The 25,301-nt window shown below is 48.4% G+C and overlaps 2 protein-coding genes across 3 annotated transcripts in view; one reads left to right on the forward strand and one right to left on the reverse strand.

The window, feature by feature from the left end:
* LOC311017370 (mitochondrial inner membrane m-AAA protease component AFG3L1-like) overlaps positions 1–14,673 on the forward strand; it is a 169,943-nt gene extending 155,270 nt beyond the window's left edge. The window contains exon 18 of the transcript XR_014597626.1: positions 14,660–14,673. The gene's annotated coding sequence lies outside the window, so the exon portion shown is untranslated. The remainder of the gene's footprint in view (positions 1–14,659) is intronic.
* The window catches only part of gse1b (Gse1 coiled-coil protein b), a 150,068-nt gene that overhangs the window by 3,252 nt on the left and 121,515 nt on the right, over positions 1–25,301 (reverse strand). Inside the window, exons 3-15 of one of the 2 annotated variants that reach the window (XM_084015630.1) lie at positions 19,880–20,077; positions 12,849–13,054; positions 8,243–8,409; positions 7,522–7,722; positions 5,980–6,147; positions 5,536–5,894; positions 5,043–5,373; positions 2,925–3,562; positions 2,690–2,802; positions 2,326–2,599; positions 1,483–1,596; positions 981–1,355; positions 82–432 (exon numbers count right to left, since the gene is read on the reverse strand). In XM_084015630.1, coding sequence (XP_083871756.1) covers positions 82–432; positions 981–1,355; positions 1,483–1,596; positions 2,326–2,599; positions 2,690–2,802; positions 2,925–3,562; positions 5,043–5,373; positions 5,536–5,894; positions 5,980–6,147; positions 7,522–7,722; positions 8,243–8,409; positions 12,849–13,054; positions 19,880–20,077 — 3,495 coding nt within the window. Of the gene's footprint in view, positions 1–81; positions 433–980; positions 1,356–1,482; positions 1,597–2,325; positions 2,600–2,689; positions 2,803–2,924; positions 3,563–5,042; positions 5,374–5,535; positions 5,895–5,979; positions 6,148–7,521; positions 7,723–8,242; positions 8,410–12,848; positions 13,058–19,879; positions 20,078–25,301 lie in introns of both variants that reach the window. The other variant, XM_084015629.1, reaches the window with a different exon arrangement.

Below are 25,301 nucleotides of genomic sequence, written 5' to 3' on the forward strand. Positions count from 1 at the left end.
TTACAATGAGATATTGATGGCTTTTCACATATAATCACCAGTGAGTTTTATAATTATCACATGTTCCCTGTAACGACTCACCTTCAACGTATTCCTGATAAGCTTCAAATATAGATTCGATCCCCTGCCACTTGGCAGCAGGAGCCTCCTCTTCCTCCTCCTCCTCCTCCTCCTCCTCCTCCTCTGGACCAGACAAGTCCTCCCTTGTACCTGAGGCCTCCCGGTGCAGGGCTACAGAGAAGTGCTGCCCGTTGGGCTGAGGGGGGGCGAGTGAGAGCGGGTGGGGAAATGAATGGGAATTGGAGTGAGACTGCGAATGCAAATGTGAATGCGGTTGCGGCGGCCGGCCAGGCGCGCTCTGAAGCTCGGGAATGTTGTAGTGAACGGAGGACTCCTGGAGGTGAGACGACTCCGACATCCCTGAGGCTCCACCTATAAGGACGGGATGGGAGAGGAGGGAGGTTTAGTCCAAGTTCATCATTTTATTACTTGAATTAGTGGCCGATCAATCAGGGAATACAAATAATAATTATTCCTTCTCTGTTAATCTGCTGATTACATCCTCAATTCATTGATTAGTTTGGTCTATAAAATGTCAGAAAACTGATCCAGCTGGTATGATACACAACTCATTAATATGTTCCTCTGGGATTCTGAGTTAGAAGACGTGCAGTCTATGGCAATACTTTATCTATAACATAATATCTTATGTGCTTAGAAATGATGATAAAGTGATAAAGTTATAATACAAAAAACACAACAAAAAAAAGAATGATCAGTCTATGATAAATAGTTGCTGATTCGTTTAATTTGGGACAATCATTTGAAGACGTCACCCTGGGCTCTGGGACATTTTTAGATATATTCTATTCTATGAAATAATGTTCCTAGCAGACCTGTGACCACCTGTACCTCAGTCTTATCATCGCTGACAACGCATTACTTAACACCACAGATGTTTCCCTGGAACTGTGGCTCACCTTTATGTTTCTGCAGAGCCTTCTGAGTGGACTGAAGCACAGATTCATGGAACTGCTGGGCAAATTCCTCCGGGGTGAAGCTGTCCCAGGGTTTGGTGCGTCCATTGACGCTGTGAGGACCCTCTTTAGCCTGCAGAGGGAGTGGGGGCCGCAGGCTGTTCAGCAGGCTGGAGCTCCGCTTAGAGACCGGCCCCTCGCTGGGCCCCCGGGCCTTGTCTGGGTGGACAGCTGCAGAAGGGGGTTCCTTTGGTCTTAATGTCTCCCCAAGGGGTTTTGGGTGACCATTGGGGGACGCAGGGCAATGTGAGGAGGGGCTAGGCGGTCTGACACCATGGTGACCTTCTGACTCAGAGGAAGGCTGGGCAAATGCAGAATCTGAAATCATTTGAACGCGTGAGTCACGATGAGGTCAAGACTTAATAACTACAGAAACATCATACAAATGTAGAAATACCACTCTAACCCAATACTTAGATATGTTTGTGTTCAGCACGTGTCTCACCAGAATGATGTGCAGGCGGAGTCTTACAGACCGGATGAGGGGCGTGTCTGATGGTATCCAAGGTTACGCTCTTTTCTTTAATGGCCTGAAGCAGCTCCACCACCTTTTCATTATCTAGGAGACAGAGAATATGTCCTGTCTGAAACTTAAAATGTCATAAGCACTTATTAGTCCGAGTGTGTGTGTGTGTGTGTGTGTGTGTGTGTGTGTGTGTGTGTGTGTGTGTGTGTGTGTGTGACAGCGTGGGAGGCTGTGCGCTGCCATCTGTAGGCAGCAAACAGTAAATCAAGAGGATTAGACTAGGATCACTCTAAACCCACTGCTGCCACTCCCAATTTGTTGTGTGTGTGTGTGTGTGTGTGTGTGTGTCTGTGTGTGTGTGTGTGTGTGTGCTTGTGACAAGTGTCTACTAACAGAACCTTGACACAAGTCCACCTTTCTAACAAGGGCAACGTAAAGCACTACATTATGCATGAATTGTTTAAAATATTCTGCATATAATACGGCGGTTTGAGATCGACATGATCACTGTTTGACCCCTTTATGATTTCCTTCAAGGCTCGAGTCAGCAAGCTGTAGAGCCGACTGAGAATATCTACTTTCTACAAGCTAAATGAGCCCACTCTGAAATGATATGTCAGAGACAAGACACATAAGTAATGGATGGGGATGTTCTGATGGCATGCAAAGGACCCTGGGTCAGTTCTGGTATGTTGAGGTAATGTTCAAGTATCAATGTCAATAAAACATTTTCCTTCACTTAAGAGCAGTAAATGAGGAGTGTGAGATGGAGTATCCCCTCCCTAGACTGGGCTTACTTTGTGTATTAATACATGTGCCTACCTCTCCTCTGCTGTATGGTGACATGGGACAGTCTGAACGTGGTGAGGAACCGCTTCTTGTCTTCCAACTCCGGTGCTCGGTCCATTTCCTCAGGGGTGAAGCGCGTGCTGAGTTGGGGCTGAGGAGGAGGAGGAGGAGTGCGCTTCGACTGTGAGAAAGGTGGTGAGGGGCTGCGCTCCCTGAGCCTCCTCCTCCTTTTTCTCCTCTTCTGCTGCACCAGCTCATCTCGCCGGCTCACCGTGGTCAAGCCAAACGCTCCCAGGAAGTCCAATTTCTGTGCAGGGAGGCAAAAGAAATGTTGGTGCAATTTGTCACGAGTGCGTGTGGAAAGCGTAGAAAGCGTATGAGTCGGCGGGTCTTTTACCTCGGTGGAATCCTCCAGTTTGAGTGGGGGCTGCTCCGCTACTCTCCTGAGATGGGCTCTCACCTCCTCCTCGTCACTCTCATCATACGAGTCATCCAGCTCATAGTAGTAACCTGCAGCAAGCAAAGGGTTCACTACTGACACCTCACTTTAAAGCCTCTAATGAAGTTGAAAACATTCCATAAAACAAGATATATTCTATGATTTTGTCAGATTGTAACAGTATGGTGAGTACCTTTCTCCCTGGCCTCCCGTCTCCTCTTCTCTTCCAGGTCCAGCTTGCTGACAGGCCTTCGGTGCTGCTGAAGGAATTCATCAAAGATCAGCATTGTGTCTGGGCCCGTCCCCGCGGAGGCAACCTGTCCCACCCCCGGCCCAGGGACCATTCCTAGGCCTTGTCCATGTCTACTGTGCCCCGGGTGTCCCTGGAGGCTCTTTATTCCAGCGTTGCTTTTCATGGCTCCCTCCAACTCATATTGGCTGGAAAGGGACAGCGACGCCCTCTGCTGGCTGAAGAAAGACTGGGTGGATTTCTCCAGATCAGCAAGGAATGTGGTTGGTTCCGGCAGACCCGGAGGGACTCTCAGCGGGGGATACTTCTCCATTCCTCCCCCTTCTCTCCTTCGTGCTCCATCCTCATATTTGGAGTGCCCAGGGGGCAGCCGACTGAGCTCGTAGTGTCCCATCCCTGAGGGCTCGTGGTTACGTCTGGACTCCGAGGCGGTTTCTATAAGAGATGCGGGGTTCCACAGGGTGGTAGGAGGGTGGTGTTCGCGTGGTGGCTGAGGGGGTTTGGGGGATATGAGCGGTGGTGGGGCGCCTAAGTGAGGGTGGGGGTCCCGGCTTCCTGGTTCGTGATGATTTGGTAGGGATCTGGAGAGACACAATGGAACAGGGGTTGTGTTTATCTGCTGGAAATACGGAACAATGTCCACAGAGCCTCGAAAACGTACTAATACCGCTTTCCAATCACGCATGCAACGCAGAGACACATCACAGCGCTCACATGCCCATTTCCCTTCATCCCTGTCAGTGCGGCTGCTGGGTTGTGTGCCTGTACAAAGCAGTGTTATCAAGCCCAGACAGAGTAGCCCAGAGCTGAGTGAGGATGTGGCCAAGGCACACAATGTCCCCCAGACATACAGGCCTGTTTTTGATCTGTTAGTTCCTTGTAGTGTGGCATGCACGTACACACAGAGGCAGAGAGCAAGTCCAGAGAGCACTCTACTCAGGAAGAGGCCAGGAGAAATATTCTCCTGGCAGGCTGGCAGAGAAGAACATGACTGAGGGGTGAGGAGACCGGTGGATTGTTAGAAAGGGAATCATAGTCAATGAGAGAGAGAGAAGAATGTTTATGAAAGGGGGAAACAGGAGTGAAAAGAGATACTTGAAACACATCATTCATGGTGGAGGAAACAAAATGGGAACAGTGAGGGTGAAAGAAAGGCAGATGGCTGATGTCGCAACGTCTTCCCAAATCAAACCTGGCAGGATCGCACGCTGCATGACCAGTCAAATTATCTACGCCTCCCTGTTTGTGTTTGCATTTCTGTGTGTGTGAGTAACTGTGTGTTATCTGCAATCTGCAGCCTGTGAGCTGCGATTGTGCGATTACACCGTCGGGTTACTCGTAGCAGACGTAGTGCGTCGCTCCTGTCCTCCCAGTTCAGCATTAACCACATCCTCACTTCTGAGTCGCACACAGCAACACAAACACAGGCGCGGTGACAAAGGAGGGGTAAGCAGGGGGCTTAAGCTGTGCAAGGTTGAGTGGACTAACCGAGAATTAGCCTTTGTGTATCTTAGCCGTCCAACTCGCTGAAACCCCTATCCACTACACATGAAACAGCATCAGGATGACATTACCACAGTAATCATCATCGGGACCCCACTTACACCCTACATCAACACGTTAGCATAGCTGCCTGTTTGCCTGCATGTCAGGCCTGGAAGGAAGCATGGACAGAAATAGAGTAGACATGATGCTTCTGACAGGGTTTATCTTTTTTTCCCAGTCCTGCTTGAAAACAAACTTCTAAAGCCTGCCAGCTTGTGAGGCTTCAGAACAGTCGGTCCCTATAAGGCTAGCAGAGACAGACACCAAACACCCCAAAAATAGAGTTTGCACTGAAAGCATGCATGCGTTTTTGATGTCATGGAGCCCCCAGAACTACTCGCCTTCATCAGATAACATGAGCAAAACGGTCCGCAATCGCCAAGTTATGTGGAAATAAACACCGCCAGCATGCCGGAATGATGTGGGTTTGAGATCTCTGTACGTTGGCCAGAAGCTGCAATGAGTGTTCGCCTTGTGTGTGTGTGTGTGTGTGTGTGTGTGTGTGTGTTGTCTCACCTGTGTGAGTCTGTTCTGTGATCTGGTGCGTCAGCCGGCCGGCCCAAGTCCAGGTGCTGCTCCAGAACCTGCTGGCGGAACTCAGACACCTGGTACTGCCGATCCTCTTTCTCCTGACGCAGCTTCCGTTGCCGTGCCAACCACCTCTCTTCCTCATTGGTCCTCTGAGCGATCATCGAGGCCGAGAGCACTGTGCCTACAGCGCCGGACCCCATGTAGAGGCCGTGGCCCGAGATCAGACCAGGGATGGCGTGATGTGATTGGACCATTGAAGAGTGGAGTCCTGGCGGTACAGGTTTGGAAGCCGGAGCGGCGGGCTCTTTGGGTTTATCTGTGGAGGGGCAACGGTCAGGGTTAAAGCTGCAGCTAATGATTCTTTTTTCTCAATTCATGGATTATTTACAATCACTTATTGTGTAAAATGTCTGATATTAAGTGTTCATAGGGACAACTGTATGATTGCAGAAGCTCCAGGGGCAGCTCAGACACATACCAGCCCGATTAGGGGTGAGTCTCTCAGGCTTGGTTCGGTCCTCCTGCCCCCTCATGGCATGGAGCTCGGCCAGATAGTGGCTCTCCATGGCCTTGGATGCCTGCAGCTCCTTCTCCCTCAAGGCTCTCTCCTTCTGCCTTTCCAGCTCCTTCTCTCTCTCTCTCTCCCTCTCCCTCTCCCGCTCTCTCTCTCTCTCCCTCTCCCTCTCTCTCTCCAACTCTTTCTCCCGCTCTCTCTCCCGCTCTCGCTCTCTCTCCCGCTCCTTCTCTCGCTCCGCCTCGCGCTCCCTCTCTTTTTCCCGCTCACGCTCTCGTTCGCGCTCCCTCTCTCTCTGCCGCAGCTCATCCTCCAGCTGAAGCCTGAAAAAGCAGAAGAAGAAATTAGAAAGAAATCATGGCGTAGCTTAGATCTACTGTATGTTAGTGTGAATTTAGAGGCCCTTACCTCTCAGACTGCAGTGCTGACAATGAGGGGTGCGTAAAGTCTCCCGGGTAGCGGACTCCTTGTAGGTGCATGTGAACAGCAGAGGGATGCATGGGAGGTAAAGCTCCCCCTCCTGGCAGCTGGTAGAAAGGTGACCTCAAAGCAGAGAGGCAGAATGGGTCATCCATCCTGGGAGATGAGAAGAAGAAAAAAAAGAGAGAGAGAGAAGGAGACGTCAGTCTCTGTGTGACAGCACAGCCTTCACTTTCATTAACCTGTGCACTTCCATCTCCCAAAGAGGCGACATCACAGGGTCTTCCATCTTTCAAGAAAGTAGCAGTGTCTGTCAGCTTCCCTCAATCACCACACAGCAGCCAGCGAGAGACTGCGCTGTGCGTCGATGCACAACTGTGTGTTTCTGTGTATGTGCGTGACATCCACTGCTCATCCCCTCATTAAATCCATTACAGCACAGTGTGTGATGGGTGCTGCAGTCCTCTGATCTTGCTGGGTTGACAGACCAGGGGCACGGAGCCCAAAGCAAGCCGGGTCCCTCTCAAGACACGGCGTCTACATGATCATATGTAGTATACATTTCAAGTGAATGTATTTGTAACACTATGTACCTAAAACAAAACCAAGCTTCCTTATAAGAGAGTGGACAGAATCCTATCTTAAACAGCTCAGGGATTCTTTTGTGGTAATTTCTCACAAAACATGCATAGAATCTCCAGATATATAGACTTAAGTGGCAAAACCAGCAGCTCTCTTTCATATTTTATTCATAGTCATAATGTAGCTCGGGTAAAGACAAGAAAAATGGGTCTTACCATTTACAAAAATAAATACAAATCCTTCATTAATAAAATACTTTTTTTTTTTGTCTCATACTGCAAAAAATATGAGGTGCCCGTGGACAAATAAGTGTAGTGCTCCTTGTTTTATGAGCGCTGTAATTTAGCAAGCAATTAAGCATCGTTACAGCAGCTCTGAAGGTTGTAAATGAGATCATTGCAGACTTTGGCAATAAACAATGATGTATGTGCATTTTAATCAATCTCTTAAAATCACTGACACCGCTGACCAGGATATCTTTCAAACAGAGGCTTCTTAGCAAAAGCCTGTCAGATGACATAATATATAAATCTGGAATTTAGGACTCGTATGCGTTGTAGTGAAAGAATGTAATTGTTTAAAACGATACCCTTCAACCTTTGTTTTAATATATTTTCTTCCCTTCCGTGATGTGAGTTTGGTTACACAGATCTGTTATATGTATTCCCTTACTTTGCTTTTTGCTTACCTCATTTTTTTTTATTTGTACTGCCATCTGTCTAAGTCATCAGCTGAAGTGAAATCTCTCCGTCAGTAAATACACAAATAAAGAACATTCATATTTTACCTCTGTGAACATTAACTCAAGGTCAACGATACACTAATGTGTTTACTGCCGCCTCTAAACATTAGAAAATACTTTGCACGGTCATATGCACCAGTTTGCACAATTTGCTCTCAGAGGAAACGGGCGCCAAGTCAACAAAACGAATGGATGGAGAGGCTTACCTGTATGGCGTGAAGGAGGGGTGGGGCAGGTAGCTGGGGTGGTAGTAGGCAGCTGCGGCAGCTGCAGTGGCGGGGTCCAGGCCCAAGGGCAAAGAGGGCATGCGGAGCGCATCCTCCGTCGTGGCATAGGGTCGGAACCCACGGAGGTACTCCTCTGGTATATGACCGGGGGGCACTGCATTGGACAACTGTCTGGGCAGACTGAAGAGAAGAGATGGGGCAAAACAGAGAAACGCCGTGGTGAGTTGGATTATGTGTCCAGTGTTTGAAGACTAGATCTATAAATAGGGGTGGGTAAAAATATCGATACGGCAATATATCGTAATACTGCCGCCCAATACAATATCGATTTTTCAACTCTAAAGATTGATAAAAAAAAAAAAAAAAGATTCATGTTTAGACAGGTTGTGAATGCAGTACTTTATCCTTTTTCATTTTATTTTCAATATTTATTCAAGTGAATTTCATGGGAATTAATAAAATGGAGAGGCTGTTTTGAATGAAATAGTTTTGACTCGATTTGTCCTGTGATCAATATCATCTGATGTACATATACAGGTACTTGTGTTTTCATCTTTATTTATATCGCAATATCGTGATACGTATCGTGACCAAAGTATCGTGATACGTATCGTATCGTGAGGTTCTTGCCAATACTCACCCCTATCTATAAACTTCCTATTAGATTGAAACATGTCAACATAAACAGGCAGAGACTCACTTGAGGGGCTGGAAACGTGAATCCTGCATGACAGCACCGGGGGTGAGACCAAAGGCGTAGGGGTTTCCCAGAAGGTGAGCAGGGACTGAGGGGCCACCCTTTTCCTGTTGGAGGTTCCCCTCTGCACCCAGACGCTCCCTGCTGGCCCCACGAGGCCCCGAGTCAGCCTGGAGAGAGATACAGAGAGAGTCTTAGTCATTGTTCGTGAAGACCTGTGACCGTCACGGTTGTCAATGCTCATGAAGCCCATCCTGTGGGGGGAGCCTCCCTCACTCTCACTTCCTGCATCAGGGACCATTATTCACTTTCACACCAAACCCCCTCCCGGTAAAAATAGACGAATCAACGTTTCTCTGAGGGGAATATATGATAAAAGTGGAGGTGGTTAAAATTTTCTCTAATTGTGTTGCAGGAGATGTCAAACTTATGATAGATGAGGATGAGGTAATGGTAGAGATACAACAGCAGTGCTTCGAGAGAGATAATGAGTCTGATCTTGGCAAAGAGTGTGTGTGTGTGTGTGTGTGTGTGTGTGTGTGTGTGTGTGTGTGTGTGTGTGTGCAACATAACAAACACGAACATCTACAAGAAAGACAACAAAGTCCACAAAGCATCATCCTTCTTGTTTCTCTTTCTTCCCTCTTCTCACCTCCCTCCCTCCCTTTGGCAGGAAGCCTGGTCTCACTTATCCAATACCACAACAAACACACACACACTCAGCAGGCACACACACCGTTTTGGAGCTACAAAGGCATCCTGCTGTGGGAGTGCATTTTCTGAAGCTTCGGTTTCCCTCCGCGTACGAAATGCAATCGCAGAACGGAGAAACTTGTGCAAGGAAATTGTTCATGGAGGGATATGCAGCCGAGGAGGATTTCTGCAGGGCCGATGAAACGCTTTTCTCATCTCCCACAAAACGAGAACTCAAGTTGAAGTTGTCAAGGGAGCAACTAGAAACAACGGGCAGCAGAAAGAAAGGAAATGTAGAGGGGAAGACATAAAGAAGGGGAGCAAGAGCAGAAGGCAGTTCTTGCCCCACTAAATTAACCCCGGGGCTCCCTGGGATTAGAGAGAGACCTTACAGCAGCACTGTCCTCTCTCACTCCTGCCTCCGATAAAATAAATCCAATTTAAGGAGCCATTACCTCCACGTCCTGCTCCGCAGCCACTGACCCAGGCTGACACTGATGCGCTAACATCCAATCTTAAACGCCGCCAATGTTTAGACTCCCCGCGTCTCCCTTTGTTTCTGAGACGCCCCCCGCGTTGCACTAGTTGAATTTTACTGTTTTTCCTTGTTGTTTTTTGCGCTTCACTAAACAGTACGGCGCTCTACTCCCTCAGACCTCCCGTCCCCGTAAAACCCCTACACCACTTCCATCCTTTCAAAGCTTTATGAGCACGGGGAGAAGGTGGAAGTTCCTTCCCAATCAGCAGCCAACTGGAAAAAGAGGTTCATACATGTCAGAAGAAATCAATATCAGATTGTGGTTTTGGAGCCACAAGATGCTGGCCTCAGTTTTCTTCCACACGAAAGTCTCTATTTCTTAATCTGCCTCAGTGTCCGACACGACCAGCAGCTGATACGTGACATCTTGAGTTAAAAAATTATTAAACACATTTATTCAAATGTCTTATCTTGACCCAAATTAACTTGCAGGTGAAGTCATGAACTATACTGTTTGTATTTCTCCAGTTAATCCCCTCCCGAGCACAACGAAGATGTACTGCTGTCTGTGAGACAGGAGCTGCTTTCTATCACACCGACTGTCAGTTAATCAATTGCTTTAATCACACTGATGATAGCTTTGCTAACCAAGTGATCGGCGTTGAGCAAAGCTGTCATCATTGCTTCACAAACGTCATGTATCTTTTTATGCACGTAATTGTGAAATGAGTTAAATCAAACAACCTTCTCAGCGAATCAAATGACACACCTCGATTTAAAATCTATTAATAAGTGCTGTTGACTATCTGGTATTTATATGGTGATCGGAAGCCAGTATGACTCAAATGTGAGTTGAACCCGTGTTCAATATCCTGCATCATCACAGAGGCATGGTTTCATAACCACGGCTGTGACTCAATAACTGTCAACCGGTGCAAATGCCAGACACAAATTATCAGTCAAATTGAATCAGCTGTTCCTTTCCCACAAAATTCACAGAAATCCCATCATGAGAGGATGGAACAAAATGCCTGTAAAACAACAAAGAATGGTGGCAGCTCTGCAATTTCGCAACTGACTGCTTCCTGCTTTTACAATGATTGTCAGCGAAAAAACAGAAAGACGTTCTCATATGAGATGATCAACCAAGAGGAATGTAGCAACCTGTTTGTTCGTGATAACGTTTACATATGGCTGTCATGCTGTGTGTGTCGTTGCTGCCTGAGCTTAGTCCCTGTTTGTGTATGTCTATTCTGTGCATGTGTGTGTGTGTGTGTGTGTGTGCACGTCTGTGGAAACACATGCAAAGGTGTCAGGTCAGCACCTTGAAAAAAAAGCACGCCACAAAGATGGGACCTTTCCTCCCCATTAGAGAGGCACCTCAGTCACCCAACCAGCCGTTTTGACCTTTCACCACCTGCCAAAAAACGCCCGCTATATAACACACACACTATTCACTGCCGTGCTGTATACATAAGTACGGAGCACAAATACAAGCACTCAAAGACACGTCCATTAACAGCCATCTTCCTCTGTGTGAGCCGGGCCCCTGTAACCCTCACTGAGGGTGGGAGACCCTGCGCATTGTAGAGCGCTCGTTTACGCCTCTCAGATGGAGCCATGAATCCAAATTGCCAATTAAAAAGCAATTACAGGCAGCAGCGGGAGCAGACTCCTGCAGTCATTAAAGCAAAATGCCAACGCACCCAGCCCCCCCTTCCCCCCCCCCCCCTTTGCTGCCTTGCCTATCATCCCTGAAAGAAGGACTCGTATCTCAGCCAGAGAGACACCAATCAACCCTTCTAACACACAAGAAAGGGGGACACACAAATGTACACTCAGTCAAAACAAGCTTTTCCTGGATGCTTTATGGAGGATCCACAGAACAGACGCTTGCCTCTTCATGCAACTACTTGTGCTGTATTTCTCCTCTCTATCAGACTTCCATTCCTGTCGCATTGAAAAACACAGGTTGCTCATGTCATGGCACAAATTAATCTTGCCTAAAAGACAAGTTGGCATTAAACAGATAATTGTAGACACAGACGGAGACCAGGGTAAAGGGCGAAAGTGCCAGAGCAACCCTTCTTCTTCTCTGCGTCCTTCCTGATCAGTGATTAGCAATGAAGAAGAGACAGTATCGCCTTTGTTTAAGAGGGACATTTCGATGCCGTGTATGTATGTGTGTGTCCTTTACGACCCCGAGGCTGTTTTATATGTGCTTGCTGAAGCGGCACGGTGGAAATAAGGGAGATGCTATGACGCCATAGCCCCCCCTCCCACCTCTTGTCCCCATTACCTCCCTTAACCTCCTCATTCTTCGGCCGGGTGGCCCCTCGCTGCAGGAGGCGCCACAAACCCTAGTGACACAAACTTTTTAATTTGAGCTTGACCTCTTACACACACAGCCACCGTGCAAAAGCATCCAAACTCATGCATGGAGGCCGCTTCGGTCTCTTTATTTCCTTTTGACTCTTTGAATCATGCTAAGCTGAAGGAATGGCAAAAACGGTGACATCATTGGGAAAGCTCCCCCCCCCCCCCCCGTCTTTCCAGCCGCTCCCCGCTCTGCTTGACCCTTGATCTGTGGAAGGGTCATTTTGTAAAAGCTATAGCTATAGAGGGCAAGGGTCAGGGGGGTTGTCCAGGGGAGAGGACAATAGCCTGAATGCTACCACACATTGCTGGCTGGCTGGCTGACCTCCTCACTCACCCTCAGCTATCCCCCTTCGTTCCGTCTCCGGGGAACTGTCAACGTGTCGCAGAGAGTTTCCGCATGTTGCCAAGTGCTGTTCATGACTGTGTGCTTGGCCTCGAAAATTAGCCCTGAGCTGAGATAAGAAGGCTTAAAGCGAGGCCATAATCCATAATCCACTCCTTATCAAAGCAAGCAGCTCTCTCTCATTTCTCTTTCCCCCACTACGTAAAAAGGAGAGCTGGTGTTAGGGTGACGACGCAGAGGATGCACTTGACTGCACTTGAAGAGGGTGAGGCAGGAGGTGGGTGGGGCTAAAGACTGGGGAGTTAGGAGGGGCTGGGCCAAGGGCATGAGGGCTAAATCGGAGGGGGGCTGGAGGGGCACAGATGTTAGCTGCCGTTGAGACAGTCACCTCAACGTCCCAGTGGCAGCTGGCATTGTTTAATGCATGGAACCAATGGGGCGGGCGGGGGGGTACAGACATCCACAGGCCTGCCAGCTATGTCACATGTCAGATACGTACTGCAATACTATGGGTTACATGCCATCCACGGAATCCATTCATCACTCCAGAGCCTGTCTGTGTGCAAGCCAGCTGAATAATGAGAACATTTTTGTTGCTTTCAGGAGAAAATACACCTCAACAATCTTAACCACTGAAAGAGCAACTGAAGGAAGAAAAGGGAAGTAAAATAAGAGAGCAGCGGTCAAGGTCAGTGTGTGTTTGAATCTGGTTTTACCTGGCGTCCCTCGCTCCTCCAGAGGCCGTTGCTAGTCTTTGTCGGAGCAATGGTGACTACAGGTGGAGTGTTTGGCACGCTGTGGCCCGTTGGGGGGACCAGGACCGGCCCTGGACCAAGGGGACCCCTCTTGGGCGTACTGACTGGAGAGCTGTGGTTGGTGGCTGGGGAGGACACGGGAGAGGACTCGCTGCTGATGGAGGACGCTGCAGGAGGAAGACAGAGACAAATGACATGAGTACAGTGAAACAAAGAAAGAGCTAACAGTCCGTGTTCTGCTCTATTAAATCAAAAAGGCAAATGTAACAACAGTATGATCCTGTAACTCCTTCACAAGGGACTCAAAGAGGGGTGTAGAAGTACAACAGCAACAAATAACGTGCACACACACTCACACACACACACACACACACACGGAGGGCCAGATGGATGGCCCTAGGCCCCTATTATGAAGTGACAGTGATCAGGATGAGCAGCCCTGTCTCACAGCCTTGACATGCAGGACACACACACACAGACACACACACACAGACACACACAGACACACACACACACAGACACACACACACACACACACACACACACCACAACAGCACTGCTTGGGAGTGAACGGACATACAGAATGTATATACAGTCAGTGGCGCTTGCAGACACACATAGAACTCCCCCTCACACACTCCCTCTCTCACACACTCTCTCTCTCTCTCTCACACACACACACACACACACACACACACACACACAGCAGGTGGTGAAAAGCTGGCCCAATGAGCTTCTCTGCTGCGCTGTAGCTGTGCCACATTAACAAAGCCCTCCAGGGAAACCCTGTAGCGCAGGGTCACGGTCTGGTCACATGCCTCGCTTTCCACACATCTCGCTTTCTCTCTCTCCCGTTCCAAAGCTCTCAGACGCTATGCTGACATTCACATACGTTTATCAGTGTGATTTCACGTTTCAAACCTTCCATCTTTACTTTCAACCCCATACAGGCTACACCTTCTGTTCTTTTCAACTGCTTCCACTGCCTCTTCCTTTTTTTCTGTGTTCATCCATCTTCGCTTCTTTCTTTGCCCTACGCCCTAACTCGTGTGTTGTCTCTACGTTTCCTCACCCGGCTCCACCTCTTCCGACAGTACAGTGTGCTGTAGGTTTCCTCCGCTCAGAGCGAGCGCAGCAGTCAAACTGGGTCACGACCCTCTCAATGGGACGCACACGTTGGGGCTGCAGCGAGGACAGCAGGATACGTGCTCTTATGTGTGTGTGCATCTGCAGGTGGAGTGCTTTTGTGCATAAACATGCTTACGGCCAACCGCAGCGTCTGAAACCTCAGTTTCAGGTCTACATCTCCAATTATCACCGCCAGAACAAAACAAAAAAACACACATCTCCTTCCCTTTCTTGCCTGCCTCGGTCTCCATGGTAACATAGCAATATACAATGTCAGCTCATGGTAGGTGCAGTCAGGATATTGACCGATGTTAAACGTCTCATTCCAAGTAATAACACTAAATAGAAAATCCGAAAATCTTTTATGTGTGATCGGGGGGGGGGGGGGGGTGATACATGTCAGGTGAGAATGGGAAAGAACAGCAAGTGAGAGTGCAAAAAGGGTGGAAGGTGAGGCGAGAGATCAAAAGGAGAGGAAAGCAGGGAGATAAGGGGTGTAGATGGGTGAGTGGGTGGCGGGTGCAGGGTGGGGGATATTGGGGGGAGGCATATCTTGTCTGCACAATGGCAATTAGTGGCCTAATCCTCCCCCCCTCACCTCAGAGAGCCATTACTCTCCCATGCAAGACTAGGCCAATCAATAGCAGCCCACTCAGCCTAGGGAATGGAGCTACACTTAATACAGCTCTAGTGTCACAGCCTATTCACTCAGCGCGCACACACACACACACACACACACGCGCACACACACACGCGCACACACACACGCGCACACACACACACACACACACACACACACACAAGGATGGGGGAACAAATAAGGCTGGAGGGAGGGAAGGCGCTGAGGGGAGAGGACTGCTAAGCAACAGACCTCTCCTCCATCCATTTCTCTCACCCCCTCTCTTCCCATCTCCTCCTCCTTCTCCTCCTTCTCCATGTAGAGGCAAAGCGAACGGGAGAAGAGGCAGGGCAGGCTAAATAATTAAGAGCAGGATGAGAAGCAGGTGAGGGGAAGGAGGAAATAAAAGAGACAAAGGCCGTCAACCAACGCCTTTAATCCCGTCGTGCAACTTGCAGACTCCGCGCTCTGCATCGAGGCATTCCTTTCTCGTCACGTGTTGTCACGCTCTACAAGAAGGCAACATATGAAGGGAGAGGCTTTACAAGGTTTTACCAATTAATGTGCAATTATTAGTACAACCGGCGCAAAACGTCTGCGCTATTCCAAATAAGAAAAAGAGAGAAAGGCCAAACAAAAGAACAAGCGGCGCACCAGGCACTAGACAAGCCAGCTCTCAGGTGTGCCGGTGTGTGTGGCTCTGCTGCTCGCCCAGAGGGCCATCACGCGTATACACACCCACATTACAAACAGCTATTATTCCTCCATCATCCCCTCCACCTCCTCTCTGGCAACACCCCACGCAACCACCATCCACCTGCCACCTCTTCATACATGCTAATACCTTCTCTTCCTGTTCTTCAACCGCAGCGCCAACCTGGCGCGGCGATGTCATGACTCATCACGTCATTTTCAGAAACGCATTTACAATATTTACAGCCGGCGAGGGTTCATGGGAGCGTGGTTATATGTTCACGTGTGTATCTATATAGGTTTCCCTTTATCTTCCCGTTCTAAAGACAGAATGTCATTGTGCCTCCATAAGCCTCTTTCCTTCATCAAGCCTCCATCCCATTTTCAAACCCTCTACTGCAATTTTTCCACCAATCACCCCCCTCCCTCACACACAGATTGGGCGAAAAATCATATACGAGGCCGATTGGCACCAAGCTGGTGTCACTTCTGCCATATGCTCCTCCCTTTCCATCGGCACAGAGAGAAGATGGCCATACATGCTGGTCCTCTGGGGAGCTAGAGGAGGAAGAGGAGGAGGGAAGCACAGCCTTCATCCACAGAGTCTAAAATAGGTTCGTCAGTTCTCAACCAGCACTTCATTAGCTGTACTGATTGTCCCTTTCTACGTGTGTGTGTGTGTGTGTGTGTGTGAGAGGTGATGGGATCAGAAGGGGAGGACGCACAGACAGACAGAGGAGAGGTAAAGACAGAAGGAAAGAGCGAGGAAGAAGAAAGAAAGCAAGCAAGCGCTGTCTCAGTCCCAAGCTGTGTGTGATTAATGTGAAGCTTCTTTCTCTATCGCCTCCTCTATTACCAGTCCCACTCTCCCAGACTGCCTCCACACTTGACCGCTCTGCTGAGCGGCACGTGCACGCACACACACACACACACACACACACACACACACGCACACACACACACACACACACACGACAAGATACAAACAGCAGCATCACACAAACAAACCGAGCTGTGGTCAGAGGCTGCGGCCAAGTGTCCCTGCATAGATGGCACCTTTTAGTTCAGCCACTGACCCAATCAAAAAGCCACCACAGCTCTTCAGCAGGCTATTCCATTCAGTGGGGGAGTCCAGCAGATAGAGCAGTAAATCCCACTGCATCACTAAGCCTTGATAGGAAGACAACACGCCACACAGAATGTTTTAGTTTTGCCAAATGGCTCCGACCATTCTTCTGCCACCATCACCACCACCACCAGAACAGCCAAGCATGGCTCGCCCCAGTCCTGCCGGGCAGAAGGTGCTCTCCTCCACCCCGCCAACACCCCATCCACCTCCCTTCCCAGCATGCATTACAACAACATCAGCACTTAATTAAACAGTCCATTTCACACCTGGTGTGCATAGCAGTGCCCAGCCAACCCTGCATCCATATGCCCCCCCACCAGCAGCACAAGCCTCAACACGTGCACCCTAACACACACACAAACACACACACTTACAGACACACACTAACCACAAACCCCACACACACACCTGCTACTACAGTCTTGGCCATGCACTGACAACACAACACAAAGCCTGTAATCTGCATCACAGAGTGGGGGGAGGGGAGAAGCACACAGTGTGTGTTGCTGTGCCAGCGAGGGAAAGAAAGACGGTACAAGATGGCGGATGCAAAGAGGAAGCGGGGAGGAGGGAAGAGGAGCAATCCTCGATGCCTTCTGCTGACTGTACACACTGGATATTATGCTTAAAGGTTGCGTTGCTGCTGAACAGTGAGGTGGAAGGTTGCTGTGTCGAGAGGGTGAGAGAGAGAGAAGAAACACAAATGAGCTTGTTTGTGAGTGTTTCAGGGACAGTCATAGCCCGAAGGGTTTCGCCTTCAAGAAACACACACGCACACACACACAGACACACACACGCACACACACACACACACAGACACACACGCGCACACACACACGGGGCCGCAGGCAGGCTCCAGATGGAGAGGTCAGAGACACACCACCCCGATGTCTCAGCATGCTTTGGGCTCCCAGAAAAAGGGGAGCCTCCGGCCACACACACACAGACAGACACACACACACACACACACACACACACACAAACGCAACAACACATGTTCAGATACCTCCAATCTGACAAACACCTCAGGTTCTTCACAAATCTAATTACTTCCAATTCCTCTCTTTTCCAGCCAATTCACTCCATCTCTCTTGTCCACCTTAATTCTCTCTCCCCCCCATCGTCTCCCCCCCAGTGGCTCTGCAGTCGGTATGAAAGCAGTCATGACATTCTGCTGGTGTGTGTGTGTGTCTAAGAGTGTGTATGAAGAACCAACTGAGAGGATTAAACCCAGGTCTGCCTAATTAATCAGATATCAGCGGGCCTGCTTTTCTGCACACACATGTGAGTGTACACGGGATGAGTGTGTGTGTCCTTTACACTGCTCTAATACTCATTATCCATCACCTCCCCTCTTCAGCTAGGCACGCAGTACACAGAGCTATCCATTATACTACAGACAAGTGACAATGTGTGTGTGCGTGCATGTGTGTGTGTGTAAACAGCAGTCGTGCTCAGGGTCTTAAATCTGTTAAGCAGCCAGTGGCAGTGAAACTGTTACTCAAACTGAACTAATTCCTCCAGGCCTTAGGTCACCGAGTCATGGCACCTCATATACACTGCACTACTCACCTCAAAGCATGAAGCACAGGGTGAGAGAGGGAGAGAGAGAGAGAGAGAGAGAGAGAGAGAGAGAGAGAGAGAGAGAGAGAGAGAGAGAGAGAGAGAGAGAGAGAGAGGTTGAGTCAAAGTAGCTAATGAAAGGACAACAGGCTGCAGCATGCTAAGAAATCACTAGGCTTACGTGGTTGCAAGGACAACTGTTGTGTGGGGGTGTTTCTGTGTGTGTGTGTGTGTGTGTGTGTGTGTTTGTGTGTGTGTGTGTGTGTGTGTGTGTGTGTTGCCTATAAATACAGGCTCTGCCGACACAGAGGTGACTGGAGCTCCAGGGGTTAATACATGCCTCTGCCGACCCTGGAGCCGGTGCTCCTAGCGCGGGCCGAGTTTCCCCTTACGTCTGGCGGCTGACTCGCCCACACTTCACTGCCTACACCAGACATCACATTCAGCAGGCTTCCAGAGGAAGGGGCTTTTTTTGTGTGTGTTTAATAAAAAGGTGGTGGGGCTTAATCAGACAGGAGATGGTGTCTGTATGACAAAGACAGACGGGAGCTATCTGCCTCGGTAGAACGGAAAACAAAATTGAACAGCTCACACACGTATTTTCATCTCGTGCCAACAATAAAAAATAAAATAGTTGAGGTATTAAAATAACATGACCCGTTATCCAGCTGCAACTGACACACATCTCTCCCCCTGTCTCCCCCTGTCTCCCCCTGTCTGCCTCCGTCTCCCCTGTGGGCTGAGGAGCAAGGTGTCCAGGGACAGCTACAAAGGAGAGGCCCATCTGATTTAAGAGAAAGAGCAAGGGTGGACAGCTGGGGTAGCTGGGCCTCTCTGGAGCCAAGGCATGGAGCCACACATACTATGCACACACTTACGCACACACACTCAATAAAGTATCTAGTGATGCTCTCCTGTGTAGATTTTGCTTTGTACACTTCATTTTATGTTTCTGTGTGTGTAATTAAGAGACACTGGGCACATGGTTCTGAAGGGACAGTTTTACATTCACCAAATTCAGAAACCAATCCCTGAGAACCTACACAAAAAAAGTTTTGACCGATCATTGAGGAAACGTTAGTTGAGAATGTCTGACCTGTGGCCATACGAGTAAATAACCAGCCACTCAACCCCCTGATGATTATTTCCTATCCATACAACCACTGGATAGAGCTCGGAGTTGAGTTCTCGGAGTTGGGAATGATATGGCGTGTTTCACGAGTGTGTGAGTGTGTGTAGACACTGACAAGGACAAATTATAACACCATCATACACACATTGACAAGCACACCCAAGCCTTCGTCGTGCACTCAAACACATTAAGTGGGTCAGCTAGAGTGGCTCCTCTTCGTCCCAGTATCTCCAGGGACACCAACTAATTCAATCCTGTGTGGATATCATCCTATTGCTATTAGCCGTGCTGCACTCAGCTACGCAAACTGGCCATCAAAACCACCCCCTAATCCCCCCCAACCACACACACACACACACACACACACATACAGAGCAGAGGAACAGAACACCTAATCCATCAGTTTGCAAGTAAGGGTCAGGGGATCTAACAATACATTTGTTTGATAAACAATAGGGTCTTAGGATCATTGCTTGATATTATCACAATATTTTCATACATTAAGACTAAAACTTGTTAAAATAAATCTTCAAATCACCAAATGAGCTCGCAGAATAGAAGCCACGACTGAGAACTGTGCTTTTTTACACAGCTGTCCAGCAGTGCAAACAGCAGGGCCGAAACCATTTCCTTCATTAATTATACGGCCAGAAATGCTGCCATCCAGCAGACTTAAACTTGACAGCGTAATGAATGTCAAATCCCTAACACCGGCTGTGTGGCTTTACCTCGAGGTTCTTCAGCCTGTTTTGCCAGTTTACGGAGGGCTGCGGCAAATCCAGAGTGAGCAGACTGGTTGGCGGGGCTTCCATTGGCTACGATGGAGCCGTTGAGAGGCGACGGGGTGAGGGGGCTGACCGTCGCCGTGGTACGGGTCGCCGTGGAGATCATTCCTAACGATGGTGACTTTGGCTCATGGCTCATGCCTATAATTAGACAAAAGGGAGGAGAATGGGAAAGTATTTATAATCAATACTGCAATCAAGAAGAACCAACAGAAACATTAAAAAGTCCTACATACACATACAACGCATATATTGCAAGACATTATGTGAAAAGAGCAAGTGAGGCGCAAAGCTGTTTCCTTGGACACGGACACACAGTCGGGGCAGATCGTGGTGCTGGGTATCTGTTGGTGACAGCTGGGGCAGAGGGGCTTTAGTTGTATGGCTTAGGGTCAGGGGTGGGAGGTTAGGAGGACAGGTCACCCTCTGCCTGCTCAGAGAGCCCCAGTCTGGCTGCGTGTCTGCCAGAGGTCCATGGTCAAAGAGTTTACACTCCTACAGAGCATGCTCCAACACTACCGGGGTCATTTTATCTCCGTGGCGGTGTTTTAACCATGTCGTAACCATTAAGGGCTGTGATGATGATGATATCTGGGCTCCACGCCAGTCAGAGCAATCGGCAATGGCCGATGCCTTTGCCAACGACGAGAAGATATTTGGCTCATTTTCCCATTAATGTATAAAATGATGATTATTATTACTACATTAAGAGACTACGTTGAGTTTTCCCCTTCAGTTTCACAGCAGTATGCACCGCATATAACTGGAAACACACATCCACTCACACAGCTTCATTCACACTTCTTTCAAAATACTGTTATTAATAACTTTGCGTACAATAGTCCACCATCTATTCCTTTCTCTCACTGTCACTCTCAAATAAAATCAATGCACAACACTGTTGTTTTCTTTCCATGGAGCTGATTTGACAACTATTTTGTGTCAGTAAATGTCTGTTGTCCGTCAGCTTGGTCGTGGCAGGTTAGTGACCAGCAGACACGCTTACAGAAGACATTTATATGACCACAATAACACAAAATCACACCGCTGGCTGCTATTCATACTCCTCGGTTGGTATGGAGGTGTTTTTATAGTGTTTGGATTGACTTGCATATTCAGACGTTATCGGCTGGAGAGAGTTTTTCTGGAGGGTGCTGCTGCTGCAGGGAGGAAACGGCCGACGGAGAGCCTCCAAAATCTGAGCTGCCGAGAGCAAATACCAAATGGTTGCGCCTTTCCTCAAACTGCCCTTCGATGTCAAAAGAAACTGAAGCAATCTGCTGTAACAAATGTCACTGTGGACAATATTGGTTGGATGCTGTCGCCAACGACAACCGAGACAGAGAGAGCGGCATGTGTGTGTTACACCAACCATTCCACGAGATCTTCAGGATCCCAAATATGAACAGGAAAAGCAAACCATGACCAGCAGACTTTAGAATGATTTGTTAACTTGTTAAAATGTAATAGTCAGTCTGAAAGGAGGTGGAAGGACCGCCGATGAGTCACTGCAGCAGCTGCTGCACACGCTGTGTAGGCCTGGAATATTTCCATATCATACTCATTAATTACAACTTTTTTTTGATGACCAAACCAGAGTTGCAGATTGTTGGAAAAGTGAAAAAATGTTTATGGTTTTGATTTGATTTCGAGTTAACGGGGAAATTCAGATTATCTTTTACACAACTAAGTCAAACCGAAGTCAGAAGTTGTACGTTTGGACTGCTGTGCAATGCATCCTGGATCATATAGACGCATCCGCAGCAGGAGAGATCAGCTTTATCAGTCAATATAGCACACCCTGGAGAATTTAGTTCTTTAGTGGACTACATTTACCATCAGCACTGACTGGACGTCCACATAAAAGGTGGCACATTTTCCCATCAAGAATAAGCGTCCCAATAATATTGTGCTTGATCCAGTTAATGCTGCAAGGGCACCTCCCGACTACTACTAAGAGAATTAAACTTCATAACAGTTGTCAAACACATGGGGGGCACTTTGGGGTCCAGTGCCTCGTTCAAGGACACACTGCTCTACCCATTACAGTTACCTGGAATGTTTCAAATACTGCCAGTTGGATATTTCTAAATTTAGACACTGAGTTTTAAATTAATCTCTGGATTTTGTTAAAATAGCTCAGAGGATAAAAGAAAACGTTCAGTTCTTTATTACGTTCTTACTCAACAGCAGTCAAGGTTGTTTTTCTTTCTTTCTAGTCTGATATTTCTAATAGGTTTGCAGTGGTTGGAGGGTGAGAGAGTTGAGACGGCTGTCCCTTTCCTTCCTGTGTGTGTGTTGAAAGGTGACACCGTGCTGACAGCCCCTCAGTCAGTGGAATCCCTAAATGCCAGAACAGCATGTCATAGGCCTTCGTGCATGGACAACACACACACACACACACACACACGTAGAAAGGGTGGCTGGGAGGACAGTGTAAACTAGACTAGTTTGTGTGTGCCAGAGGTATTAACAGTTAAATCAAAACACACACACACACACACACACACACACACACACACAAACACATTAAGGGACACTAGACTCGTTTCTGTGTGGCACACACACTCTGGGGATCGCTCAGAATCCTCCTCGAATCAACATTCAAAGTAAACGTCCGGCTCACACAACGGCTTTCTAAGACAAAGACGTTCTCACTGAAATAAAAGCCGTTTCCAGTATATCGACAGCAAAAATTAGATGAGAAGCGGTTATATCTGGGTTTACACTATAGAGGCTGAGAGGGCTATAAAAAGATCATGTTCCCTCCTGAGAGAAGAGCCGAGCCACAGCACCCTGTGTGTGTGTGTGTGTGTGTGTGTGTGTGTGTGTGTGTGTGTGTGTGTGTGCGCACAGTGGCGGGCATGAGAGAGTGAACATTCCCAACACCTCTTGAGTTGTCCTGCCTGTAACCTCCCAGTTACCCAGTGCACTCAAAATGAACCCAGCGCACAATTAATGATGGGATCAACAATGACTACTGTCTGACACACACACACACACACACACACACACACACACACACACACACACACACACACACACACACACACACACACACACACACACACACACACACACACACACACACACACACACACACACACCAACGGCTCAGTAACATGACGTTGTCTAGAGACTAGTGTGCTGCTCCTCCCTCCCTCTCTAGAGAAAGTCAGAAAAAAGTCAGGGATGGGAGTCAAAGAAATACACCGGGAACTTTTTGAAAAATCCAACACACTACAGAGACGGAGCACGTTGTACTTATAGCCCACACAAATACAAAGCACAGGACATGCACATGCAAGTAACACAAGGAAAGAAATGACAGACACGCATCCTGAGATCTGGCAGAGCTCCATGACCCCCCCCCCCCCCTGATAGATAAAGAGCGTTGCTGAAGCTCCTTACTGCACGGAGAAGTGGATCCGCCTGGATCCCCCATGGCTGCATCTTCACGTTGAGCCCAGCCCAGCACACACCAGCAGCCAGCGACAGGACACACACCATCTTCCTGCTCACCTCTCTCTCTCTCTCTCGTCTATCTACTCTCCCCCGTCCACCCTCTCGCCCTCCCTCTCCGCCTGCCTTCCTGTCTCTCGTGCTGCCGCTCACAAAGACCGTTTAGAGCTTATCTAACAAAGCAACACACCACACACGTTGCCTATCTCCCCCCTCCTTGCTCTCTCTCTCTCCCTCCCTCTCTCTCTAAGTGAGAAAACAGAAATTCTTAGCCTAGCAGCTGCTGCGATGTCACATGACCTCACCCACCCCCCATCCATCCCCTCCAGCCCTCCCTTCTCACACTCTCCCTCCCTCCTCCTCCTCCTCCCCTCTCAACCTATAATTCCTCAGCCATTTGTAGATAACAGACACAGGCATGCATGCCAAGGCGAGCGGGGTGAGGGGGAGGGGAGGGGAAGAGCTGAGGAGGAGGAGAGTGCTCAGCCGGTCATAACTTCTGACCCCTTAGCTGGGGAGCGACAGGCAGTGTGTATGTATATATGCATGTATAGAAATGGATGGGGGGGTAGGTTAAATATGTGAGGAGAGAGATACAGAAACACAAAATAAAAAAGCCAAGGAAAGAGAAAGAAAAAGGGACGTGCCATGGCCTGTGTCAAGAAAACCTGTTCAATTAGCTTTAATAGCACAATTGTTCTACATAATTGTGTAACACCTGAAAAATGCTGATCAAGAACAATTGAAGCGAAAGGAAGGCATCTCTAAATAAACCTTAACCATTTCATACGAACAAGGAAGTCAACAAGGAATACCACAAACGTGCAATCGAACCATAACATCACACACACACACACACACACACACACACACACACACACACACACACACACACACACACACACACACACACACACACACACACACACACACACACACACACACACACACACACACACACACACACGCAGCATGCAGACGCAAGCACTATAATTACAAGGAATTCTTATCAGCGCGGCGGAGACTCATGCTAACAGTTGCCGGGGCGGAGGTCTAAGGAAAAGGGTAAAAGCGTGGGTTCGACTTCCCCTCGGCCCGTCCCGCTGTCACTGCAGTGGTGTGAATGAGTCGTTTCTTTAGTCACTTCCTCCTTACGTCACCAGCTACTTTTCTCACAACAGCGAGGGAGCGGGAGCAATGACAGGGAGAGAGATTATCTTTGGGGGTAAAACCACATGGTGGCCAGCATTGTGCTAAAGGCCACCTCTCTACAAAGCAGCTTTCTGTTCCTCAGGACTCCCCTGAGAAAACACAGGGCCGCCACACTCTCCTCTTGTATTTGTCCCTCTCTTCTACACATTTCCTGTCTGGCACCACAAGAATTACCCTGAGAGTGCTCTTAGCCGTCTGTCTGAAGAAGGCTGTAAGAAGCAACCACAGCATCAAACCATAACATGGTCGGGGAGGGGGAGGGGGGGGTTACAGGTGCCTACATGGCTCTCCAAAAAATGATGCTTGAGAGAGAAGCTTTATGGGAAATTGGTGAAACCCTGACACCTGAAAGCAGTTGAATCATAGCATGGTTTCAGAGTAGCAGCTCGGGATGAGTAATGTCTACTGGATTTCCAGGTAAGTCAGCTCGCCCGCATCTCTGAACAACACCACAAGTTACACACTCGCTCGTTATTTGAGGCTTTACATTCTCCACACATCCAGCAGATGGCATCGTCTCCCAGTTAATCAGAGGGAGTCCTCTTTCGATGAACCAGCCTGTGTCACAGGCATTTAATCCAGTGAAACACAAACAAAAAAACACACAAAAATATTATTAAAGGATTATTATTAAAAAAAAAAAAAGGCTCCATCCACTTGCCTAAGTTGAGAACCCCAATGAAAAGGTCTT

This window comes from Eutrigla gurnardus, assembly GCF_963514095.1.
Source record: "Eutrigla gurnardus genome assembly, chromosome: 1".
NCBI classification, from domain to species: Eukaryota; Metazoa; Chordata; class Actinopteri; order Perciformes; family Triglidae; genus Eutrigla; species Eutrigla gurnardus.